At 34.1% G+C, this 12,324-nt stretch overlaps 2 protein-coding genes across 2 annotated transcripts in view; one reads left to right on the plus strand and one right to left on the minus strand.

Moving 5' to 3' along the window:
* Positions 1-3,994, minus strand: part of LOC113239634 (hormone-sensitive lipase) — a 37,082-nt gene extending 33,088 nt beyond the window's left edge. The window contains exons 1-2 of the mRNA XM_026476696.1: positions 3,982-3,994; positions 3,611-3,904 (exon numbers count right to left, since the gene is read on the minus strand). Of these exons, the coding sequence (XP_026332481.1) occupies positions 3,611-3,904 (294 nt within the window). The 5' untranslated portion in view covers positions 3,982-3,994. The remainder of the gene's footprint in view (positions 1-3,610; positions 3,905-3,981) is intronic.
* A 503-nt stretch (positions 3,995-4,497) lies between these two features.
* LOC113239154 (telomerase Cajal body protein 1 homolog) lies at positions 4,498-10,834 on the plus strand (the record flags this gene model as incomplete). The annotated part of the gene is made up of 5 exons (XM_026476029.1): positions 4,498-4,889; positions 5,461-5,649; positions 6,335-6,498; positions 7,137-7,426; positions 9,048-10,834. Coding segments are annotated over 5 exons (1,362 nt in total), but the record flags the coding sequence as incomplete, so codon positions are not given.
* Positions 10,835-12,324: the final 1,490 nt, after the last annotated feature.

Raw genomic sequence — 12,324 nt, forward strand, 5'->3', positions numbered from 1 at the left:
CTCAAAAAATACAGTCGAATTGGGAACCTCATCCTTTTTTGAAGTCGGTTCAAAATATGTATGTTTAGAACTAGGCACTGGGCAGATAACGCGCCTGTCACCCTGAGGCATAAGTTGATAAGTCCCATGTGCCCGTAATTTCGCCAGCACCCCTACCTTTCAAAACCGGAACGCAGTAATGCTCATATTACTGCTTGGCGGCAGAAATAGGTATGGTGGCAGTACTTACCTGTACCAACTCTTTCACAAGGAGCTCTACTGCTACTGACTCAGTGTCGATTTAATAAATGCAGTTAAGATGTCCTGTATGTACACACTAAAGTAGAATGACTGAGCTCCTTAAGCTCGACATTATGAACTTTAGACTTCTTATCGCAAGCGGCATAAAGTTAAATTTAAATCTTAAGTCAAGCTTGACGTGCTCTTCACCTTGTACATAATATTTAATAGTGTCTCAAACAATGCGTAAACGACGAAAGTTCAATATTTAAAGGGGAACAGCTGCAGCATGGTGTGTCTATATATGTAGTTACTAATAAATATGTATATGTAGTACTAATAAAGTAATAAATTGGTTCAAGTGTAATAGAATTGACTATACCAAAAATTAAAAATCTATTTTTACATTATTTTTAGCCTATTGGCTATTAATTACAAGGCCCTAATAATAAGGGCCCAATAATAAATATTACAGGGCCCATGGTCTGCATCATGTCCATTAGACTTATAAAGGACCTGAAACGTTTGTTTGTTTCAAAGCCAAATATACGCGATTTAGATCCGAAAAAGTAGTATTTTGAAGTTGGTTTATTTTTTTTAATAAAACGGTTTTGTATAATTATTGAATTTCATAACATTTTAAATTATTTTAATGGACAGGTGATCTCCCTATCACCACAAAACAGATAACAAAACCGATAACAGATAACAAAATTTAATATATAATAAAGCAATATTTCGTAACTTTAGCAAGAATAAACAAAAGCGTAAACACATATTGTTTATGATATGAAGTGACGGGACGAACAAGTCGTGCGTACCTAGCACACGCTTATTCATAACAGTTGTAGTGCCGCTTACAAGCTTTAAATCATAAAGATCTGAGGGGCACTGCCACTGCGCCGTCACAAAATTGATAACTCCCATGTAGTCTGTAGTTTCAATAGCATACCCTTTCAAAGCTGGAACGCACTGTAATTCCCACGTTAATGCTCGGCGGCAGGAATATTTGTAACACAATAAAGTAAATAATCACTAAACGCAAGTACAGTGCTGCAGAATGTTATTTAAAGGTTAACTAAGATTAGTATGCAACATGTGTGAAAGGGTAAGCGAAATCATTGACATCAATTACCTACTCGAAAACATTGACATCAATTATATACTGTTACTTTATCAAAGAAATGTTTATTTTGATGATTTTATAGATATTTCTTGTGCTTCAGCAGTTTCAAAGTAAAGCTACATGGTCAAATTTAAAAATAAGTAAACATGCCCAAGTACGTACGTGTATATTTGTCTGCATGTTCTTTCTGGTCAATATTGATCTACTGGACAAAATTGTCTTTGCAATATTTGCAACAGTTCTCATAGAGAACTATTTTCAACACAAATAAATGTGTTCTAGAAAGGTATTTCCATTTATTACAAGTGATAGGAAAATAATAAATTAATCAAACATGTGTAGTGCAAATGTGTGAACTGATACACAGAATGATTCATAATGAATATATTCAATGTTACTACTAGTGTTGTAGTAAAATGATAACCCTGTCTGTGACTTTATGGCGTAATTTATATTAATTGTCTTGTTTAATATCAATTTTGAGATAACAAATCATATTCAACAAAGAAAGTTATATGCACATGTTTACATAGGCACAAAATGTTCAAAATGACACATGTTTAGTCCGACTGTTTAAAGTCAAGATATTAGGGAGTTAACTTATTAATATATTTTGCTAGAGTGTATATGAATGTACAGTATGGAACAAGAGTTTTTTGATGTTTGAACTCTTGGGACCCCCATTGTTAAAGAGGTGAGTGCTCCTTCAGGTGCCACGCAAGTAAGTGAAACATGGAATTTGTAAAAATGTTTTCTCACAAAGTAATCATACATTGTTAGGGTAATATTTATTTATGTATTTACAGACTGTCTTCTTTCTACTGGGAAACTGTCTTAGGAACCATTAAGTATTTTTTTGTGAAAACAATTTTGCCAATTTTGTTAATTTTTTTTCAGCAGTTGGTCAAATTTAATAAAAAGTTTTTTCATACAAAGTGCAACAATGACATTTTATCAAATTTGCCGAACTTCTGCTGTCCCGACTCTTATCTTCCAATACAATAAAATCATTCATAAAACAAATTGAGTCTATTAGCATTAAATAACATTAGTCAATTTTATTAATTTTTTTTGGAAAATTATTGATTAAATTTGACAAACTTCTGCTGTCCCGATTTTTTTCGTCCCATACAGTGAAATGATCCTTACATGAAACTCAGTCAATCAGCACTAAAAACAAATTTAACCAATTTTATTCATTTTTATGAACATCACACAACCAAAAAATTATGCCAAAATTGTTTTCACAAGAAAAGACTTAACGGTTCCTAGGATAGTTTCCTTATATCTTCTATGGTTTTGGATTTCCCCATATTGTCCCATTTAAAAAAACACTGTGTAATGTACAGAGTCAGTACAGTCCGTTGTCTATATTATATCTGACCCATTATGTTCTGTTGTGAGTCAAGGTGATGTTCAAATACGACTTCCATTGTGCTTGTAATTGCCTCTACATTGAAAAAATTATTAATAAAGACATTAAATCCAACAATGCCACATTTTTTAGGATTTCTTTAATCTGTCAATCAATCTAAATTTTACTAATTTGGAGATGAAAATAAATTCCATATTAAAAACATTTACTATTTACAGTTAACATGGTCAGAAAAATATTTGCTTGCAATGAGCATATCACAACTGAATTTTTATCTTTTCTAAACAAAAACGAAAGTTAGTAATAATTACATAAAAATTAATGATGGCTTTGGTACTTGGTGTAACGGGCTGATGTCTGCAACTCAACATCATGGTGTCTATTTTGCATGTGGACTTTGGTATTTTATACCCTGTACTTTAGTAGTATACACTTAGTTTCTATAAATTTGACAAAAACAAAAGCTGCAGTAAGCAGTAAGGTGTTGGCTGCCTACCTTTAACTGCTTTGAAATTTTGACAGACTAAATAACAGGTAAGATGAATGAAAAATATAGAATATTCTGAAATTAGGCACTTTCTGATAACCTTGGGTGGAATTTTAATGAGATGATAAATTAACTTTATATGTAAACATAATGTTGACCTTTGCCAATAAAAAATATTGGTAAAAGTATGTTTATACTTCACACCAGGACACTGTAAGATATTATTTAACTTGAAATTTTGTGAATTGCATCTGGTTGATAAAATAAACAATATTATTAATATTTTTAAATTGAACACATGTAAAAATATTTTAAAGCAGCTAGGGTCAAATTCCAATTCAAATTTGTATTGTTAACTAGTGTTTATGTTGTAGAAGTTATGTCATTTACATTTAAGTCTTACCTTTCTAACATGATCCACAAGAGGCCAGACAGTGTCAATGTGATCCATAAGGGTCATGAAGCCTTGGTACAGACGCTGCCCGTTCTCACTATCATCGGGTTGGAAGTACGTTGCATTATTCTGGCAGGAGTCCTTCAGGGCCTCGTACATGGCATAACTAGGAGGTGCTCCTTCTTCCGTGTTGTTCTCGCAACACAGCGAAGCTTTTGCAGGCGACTCAGTAAAAGACGACATTCTCGCAACAAAATGCCTTGGCAACATACGGAAACCGCGACTCATAAACTTAAGCCTCATCTGTAAAGATTTCAACACAAACATAACGCGCTAATTTAAGTATGAAAAAAATCGACACCAATGTGAATTGTAATTACAAATTGTTTCGCGAGCGGATTTTGTTATCATTGTATCGTTCTTACTATACTGTTTCATTTAGATAACTGCCAATAACTAGCCTTCATCAAGTTTGTCTGAAATTTTATTCGCAAATAATTTCCTTTCGCACGAATTTACGTCAATGAAGTGAATGAACGAGAGTTTAGTTCTTTGGCTTTATTGACAGCTGATTATGAAATAGTAGAAACCATTGGTAGAAAGTAGAAACTGAAAAGTATATTATGTCAACATTAAAAACCCAGTGTACCAACATGGCATGGCTAGAGAACCTTGTCTATGAATTTTTATTCTCTTTTTATCACAAAGATTCCGTGAGCTTTCTGTCTCTTTTTGTATGATTGATTGAATTTAGCATTCATTCGTTTAATTCATTCATTCGTGTCAATTATGTTTTGTTTGTTTACACGTGAAATAACCCAAAAATTGGAATAAATTGAGAATTTTGTATAAGTATGGGAGATATTATAATGGCAGAAAATGGACTCGATCATATTAATTCCGAGGAAAATGTTAGTGAGCCGGAAATAGAAGTACCTGCCGTAGAAATCGTGGAACAATCTCAATTGCAGTACCCGTCCATATTTTGTGGCAAAACTCTGTTAGAACTATGTAATTCTTCGTGGTCTCGTGCTCCTAAAGCTGACAATGATGTACAGCCGTATCTGAGGGGCTGTAAGTGGTCTCCGGACGGAACTTGTTGCTTAACTGTTGTAAATAATGACGGTGTACATGTTACCGAACTTCCGAGGGATTTATACGAGGGCGACATCACGACGAATCGAGCTATTGATATTTTGGGCTCAGTGATTCATGTGAAAGAAGCTGGTTTGGTGTATGATTTCTGTTGGTACCCTGGAATGAACAGTAATTATCCTGAAACTTGTTTGTGAGTATACCGGCTATTGTAGAAACTTATGAACTTGTAACTATGCTTACGGCACTAAAAATAGATCTTAGTACTATGATACTACTAAAAAATTTCCTTTGTATGTTTTTTATCAATGCAGTTTGCGTATTACGAAGTTGGATATTGTAAATATTAGACTACTTCACATACATTGCTCTGATTCCAAAGTAAATAACTAAAGCACTTGTGTTATGGAAATCGGAAACAATGACGGTACCACAAACACTCAGATCCGAGACAATATAGAAAAGTTACCACATTGACCTGGCCGGGGATCAAACACGTGACCTCACAAATGGTGTCATTATGAAAACTGTTGCGCAAGTCACCCAACCATGGAGGTCATCATATGTGATATTGGTACATTAGCTACATTTAACTGACTTTACACCTAAAAAAATTGTCCTGCAATAAACTGTAATGTGTTAATTTGTATGATAATTCTATAAATAAATGAACATAGATTTAGTACATTTCTAGTTTTTATCTACTTATATATTTATAAAATCAAAAAAGGGTTTCAATATTTCTGCATAATTACCTTTTCCAGCTGGCTAACCACCCGTCAAAATGCACCAGTACAGATGTGGGATGCATTTGACGGATCATTAAGGTGCTCATATAGAGGATACAATAATGTGGACGAGATGGAACCCGCACTGTCTTGCACATTCTCTTCAGATTGTACCAGGATCATAGCTGGATATAAGAAGTGCTTAAGAACATTTGATACTGATAGGTAGGTACTCTGCCATGCTTATGATAAGAACAGTAAGTCTATATATATTTCAAACTGTTAATGTTGTAAGCAGGGCACTAGCATACCATTATAATATAGTAGCAATAATAATACTTTCATTCAGATATTCATTGTTATACTTTATTTCTTGTGTTAATTTATTACATATTTACATAAATTTTATGCTTGTGTCATTTTTCAATAACCTTCATTATTTTTGTCTGTCTCTAGTTACTCTGCACTAAATTGTTCCCACCACTGTTCCAACATTATCACCCCAATGTTGGCTGTCTTTTTCCTTTTTCTATGTTTGTGATGCCACTGGCACATTTTTCCTCCATTTGCCCTTGCCTCTAATTATATAACTTTAAAATAAAGGAAAATGCATGAAAAGAGAATGCTGGATAAAATGCACTTTACTGACACCTGAGGATTGTATGATATGAATCTTAACCTGGTCTATCACCAACTTTGAAATCTCCATATAGTATAAAATATTCCATTATAAAATATTTCTGATTTCATTTGAGTGTAAATGTGGCCCTAGAGCCATTGCCCATAAGGTTTAACATATGTGGGAATATAGTAGTTCCCGCAAGGCTCTGAATGATCGAATGCTTCAGTGAATGATGATCAAGGCATGTTATTAATGTCTATTAAATTATTATATTATTGTATGTTTCAGACCGGGCCGAGATTTTGCAGAACACAAGATCTCTTCTTCAGCATCAAGTTTAGCCACACATAGTAATCTACTAGCAGTAGGCTCATGGAATACTACCATTAGCCTTTACAATATCAATGAGTATGGCACTTACAAGAGTATAGGCAAAATGCATGGACATGGAGGTAAGTTCTTTTCATTATGTATTTTATAAAGCCTAGTATGAGTTACATTATCAACCCATTTATACGTCCCACTGCTGGGCATGGGTTTCCTCTCAGGCGAGGATTTACGTCATAGTCCGCTACGCTAGCCCTATGCGAGTTGGGGACTTTACATGTTTTCCTAGGGTTATGAACCTTGTGTAGTCCATGTGAACCTTCTTCGATGTGGAAGTTTCAAGATGGTTTTTTTCACCAAAAAGCAAGAGCTTTTTTGCAATCTACCAAGAGGTACCAAGAGGTAGATTGCAAATAAGGTTTTGCACATGAATTCCGAAAACTCATAGGTGCGAGCCCGGATGCTAACCCTGCATGGGATGCAGTAGTTCAAACCATTAGGATACCATGGTTTTTCTTTTTGAGTTACATCACAAAATCTTAAATTAAATTGATTTTAACGTTTTATGCATAATATAGACTGCAATTTAATGTAGACTGATAATCATAGTACAAGTATCAATGTAGCTAAGTTGCTATAATAATAGCCGACCTCTGGTAGGAGATGGTACTTCAAGATCATCATAGACCACACGCAAATTTGGCTGGTCATCTCTATTAGCATTTTTTCAACTGCAATTCAATAGCCATCTTTATTTTGCCAGGAGGAGTAACACATATGAAGTTCACCCCAAATGGTCTACAACTTGTATCAGGCGCACGAAAAGACGATAGACTCCTAGTCTGGGACATCAGATATTATCGTCGGCCACTTAACATATTAAGTAGAGTGGTGAACACAAATCAGAGGATATACTTTGATATATCTCCTTGTGGGAAATATTTAGTATCTGGTGGCACTGATGGGATTTTAAGAGTGTGGAACGTGGATAAAGTAGACTGGAAGTCAGGAATTGATGTTTGCGACGAGGATGTTGATAGATCCATATTGAAGGTAAGCTAAATGGTGTGGTCATGTCCTATCTGGCCCAAATTATAAAACGTGTTTTACGCGAATATTGGTCTTTGTAAATTATTAAGTTGTTAGCTGCTCCTAACCAGTTGCTAACAACTTACTCATTTATGAGAGCGAAAACCGCCAATAGTCTTGAGTAGGTGCTCAAAGATTCTCATTAAAATTAAACAAATCTATTTAAATTTAAGATACATAAATAAGGTACAATATTTGAACTTTTAAAGATTGATGCCAATTATTTCAGCTTTTTGTTGCAATTTCTATGAATGGAAGTCGCAATATGTGGATCTTAATAATAAAAATAAATAATAGAATGATTTGGATAATTTTCTGGTTAGTTTTCAACCTAATTTTGATGGCAATTTTTATTATTTAAGTATTCGAGTATATTATCGAGAAATATTAAATAATATTTCAGGATACACTCAAATATTAAGTAATATTTAATCATAATATTCTAGAATGACTCTAAAACTGAACTTCGACAGTATGTTACATCGACATGATTTTACTCAGACGTTACGCTACTCCGACAATATATTACTTCGACATTACTTTACTCAGACACTTCGCTACTTCGACAACATGTTACATCGACATGATTTTACTCAGACATTACATACATATTTTAGTTTTCACTTCGATTGCGATAAATAAAAAAATATTTATTTTAAAGGTTTAGGCTCTACTACAAAATGACGAACCAAAACTCTGAAATTTTCACGTGGCGTTTTGTTGCGTTTGTTTCTATGTATCTGTATTAGGGGGTCGATTCAGAACCTTACGATAACTCAGTTGTCGACCGATTCGATTTGATATCGTACGATTTCTTTTCATTTTTATTCGCAACACCCGAATCGAACGACAAACTTTCGTATTCGAAACCGAACCGAAATTACGTCACAGCCGTACGATTACTCGAGCTTCTGGACATTTAAGGGCTACAAACGTTATTCGGACAGTTATCAAATGAAAGTTACCGAACGTTCTATTGTTTACAAAGCAATAATGTAGTACGGAAATCTCTTATTATTTTAAATAAAGTCTAGATTTTGTTCAATTTTATTAGTTTATTGTAATGCAAAATTAATGCATTCCTATATTTTAGGCTTTCATAGTCTTAAAAATGTATATAAAAGGATAATTTTTTTTTGTAATATATTGGCTTGTTTTAGACACTTGATAAAAAAAATTATTTCATGTACTTACATATATGAAATAGTGTATTTTATTATATTTTAATTTAATAGGTTCCGTTACACTTTATATAACTAATAAAAGAATTTTTCGATTACATTATTTTGTTTTTTTTTGTTATATTGATCGATATATAATAAGAAACCATTTCCTACATGGGTTTGTAATGATGATTTTTTCTTATCTGTAAAGTAATGTCGAAGTAATATATTGTCGGAGTAGCGTAATGTCTGAGTAAAATCATGTCGATATAACATATTGTCGGAGTAGCGTGTGTCGAAGTTCAATTTTATAGTCTTCTATTTAAATAATAAAAATTGCCACCGAAATTAGGTGGAGAAAACTAGCCTGCAAATTACCCGTAGGTATATCTTTAACAGTGATCGTAATAATTTTGTTTCAGTTTCCTCTACACAAAGACTGCTGCAACAGTGTTTCAATCCATCCATATAGGCCCATTTTGGCAACTGGTTCTGGCCAGTACCACTTCAACAATCCCCTTACACTTTTATGTGAAGAAATCTCAATGGAGAATTCGAAATCTTTGGAAAAAACAAATGACGAGCTTGAGTCCACAAGTGAAATATACAATGAAATGGAAATTAGTGTAATTGAAAACGTTATGGACAATACTACAGGCGATGAAGATGTCAAGTATTCTAGTATAAGTGAAAACAGTTTGGTATTTTGGTGGACTGGCGACGTTAAGGAACTGATTGAGATTCCATAAAATAGTAATACTTAAAGACTGACATTCATTTTGAACGAAGAAACTGTGGAGCTGGTGTCAACTTTGAACATATACAGTCCAGAGCACACAAAGCCTGACACTTTGAATTTAGATCGTCTTGTCGTAAGTATTAGGTCCAACTTGTCTTGCGACAGACCCTTTACATGTCAGTAGAAGACGTTAGTTGTGTAACTTAGAGACTGCAGCTCATCAAGCTACACATTGACGGATCTTGTTTCGTTTGCACTGGAGGCGATATTCTATCAATAGTGTATAGCTTTATGTGCTATTGCACATTAACGTGGTGAGTCTTTGCCATGTCTATACTAAGTCAATTTATTGTTTCTGCTCCTCCAATATAGAGCTGGATCTATATGTTATTTACAAAAGGACATATTTAGTCGTGTACAAGCTGTAAGATTGAATTAGCATCAAAATAAATAAGTGCGTATTAATATCACTGTATAAAGGACATCATATATGGGCATGACCTGCAATTTAAATAATAAACGTGAGTAAAATTTACTGGGTTTTGAAACGTAACATTAAAATGTAGGAACAAATGTTTACAACTAGAGTTAGGTGAGTACGCCTTGTTAGTTTCGACAATGAAAAAGCCAAAATTGCAAAACAAGTTAATGTACTCTCATGTATAATCTATGTACCAGCTGTAATCAAGCTTTTTTCCTTCAGGCCACATACACATGTTTGTTTTGTTAGTGAGGTTGCAACATTTTTGAATGATGCCTTTTTTACGTTAGTGGCGACCTGGTTTTACATTTTCCCCGTATAATTAAAATACAAAACCGAAATATACCAAAACGACTCAGTAACCCGATTTCTACATTTATTGCATATTTAATTTTGGAATACGATGATTCACAAAGGACGTGTGTGAACAACGTGGTCAGCCAGGTGGTAAGCAGGTACTCATTTCCAAAATTCGATGTACTCGTTTGCCTCACTCTTGTCTTTAAAAATAGCTTCCATATTCTTAAACTCGATAAATTCATCGAATAACCTTGCACAATCAAGTCTCTATGCAGCGAATTGTGTTAGTTTCTTTTTCTGTGAGATTGGGACTTTTTTCTGAATTAAATTAAATTTTCTCGCTCAAGTTTTAAACTTAGAAACGCGTTATTTTAAACAGGATTTTCCTAATAATACTGCTTATCTGCTTATCATAACTAACGTAATCGACATTTTTACCGAAATTGAGTTATTAACATTTTCTGGAATCATCGAAACGAAATCTACAGCCCGCCACAAGCGATTTTTTTATACCTTATTTAGTTTCAGTTTTATTGTCAGCAAAATCTGTGTAATTGACATTTCATTTCAAAGAAAAACAAGCTAGGTGCCAATATAGCGAAAGTGTAGAGTATATAACCAGAAATAGAGACTGCTTGAAACTGTTCTGCCAAATCATTACGGTGACAACTGCGCTCTGATTGGCCAGCCCGGATACGAAACAATTGACGGGTGTCGTCAAATGTTTCACTTTAAATCGACCAGTTTAACTTGAGCTTTGATGTAATGGACTATAATTACATATTTAATTACCGACGAAATGTGATTCCGTTTGTTTTGTAGTTTGATGTTTTGCTGTTTTTCCCACACCACCGAATGGAACAGCTCCCCATTGTTAGAGATATTATCTGTATTACAATAAATACAGAATATTTTTGGAATATACGGAGACACACAGAAACGGAGAAACACACAGGTCAGTTGTTGGCGCTGTACTATTTCAGCTTTCTAATTTGTGATTTCAGTGCAAACGAGAGTTGATATTTAAAAATCATATAAGGCCCATTTGCCTTATGAGTTCCCAGGAATGGATGGCCCTTATTTCGTTTCTATTTCTGGTTATGTTCTCGATGAGCGAAAGTTATCAAAATACAAATGCTTTTGTTACGAAAAGGTCGGAGGGCAGAATAGTGTATCGGGCCGCACATGAAACCGTGGACCTGCGACCCTCCACGGTTTCATCGTCGCAGGTAGAGTATGGCTGATCTATACTATAACTTTTCTACTTGTGTTCGGTAATAGTCTGTAAGTAGACATGTAGCATTGTTTCTGTTGTACAATGTATATTGATGTAGATTTGTTTATAAGTTAGTAATCGATTGCATTTTACATAAATAAATGGCTGTGTAAAAGTATATTCAAATTAATTATCACGTTTTTAATTTAGTCGTCGATTTTCAATTTTTTACTGAATGATCACCGGTAAATAACCTTACACGTTTCGCTGTAGTTTGACCTTTTAAACTTGTGCGAGTTCAGTATGGCCCTACACGTGACCAAAAGTAAACCAAGAGTGGGTTTATGGAGTGTAAGGGGAAATTGCTACCGCTTGTAAGCTGCACTCAGTACACATATAAACGCAAACTTGGCTTGCACAAGTTTGACACCGTCATAAGTTTCGTAGTCAACTGAAACATGGTGTAATAGGTGGAAAGGATCCCATTTATACAAATAAAACAGAATTTACTGTTACAAAATTAGGTCCATATTTCACTAGCTGTCAGATACAAAGATTGTAAGCAATAATTTATCCAGAAAAGAAACATCGTTTGAATAAATATGTAACAAATGTTTTTATTTTGCCCTATTCAGATTAAAATACCGTGTCACGTATCGCGATGATAAAGTGCTTCAGTTCTCTTTTATGTATTTATATCATATTAGAACAATGTTTATCGTAAGATATATGCAGATAGCATTTATTTATAGGTAGGTTCCACACGCAAAATAGGCGCTTTGTCATCGAGTTGCGGATACCAGCCAGTAGGTAGGTTACCCTTAGATAAGACTTAGGTAAACTGAAGCTGAAGGAAGTTCGTATAAAATGAGTATTTTCACTTCACTAGCTCGGAAAGTCTTTCTATCTCATTATAAATGTTCGCGCATAAGCGTTTTTTGCACGCTAGCGTGGAAAAAGCTT

The sequence above is a fragment of the Hyposmocoma kahamanoa genome, unplaced genomic scaffold, assembly GCF_003589595.1.
Source record: "Hyposmocoma kahamanoa isolate Upper Pololo Valley unplaced genomic scaffold, ASM358959v1 114, whole genome shotgun sequence".
Taxonomy (NCBI): Eukaryota; Metazoa; Arthropoda; class Insecta; order Lepidoptera; family Cosmopterigidae; genus Hyposmocoma; species Hyposmocoma kahamanoa.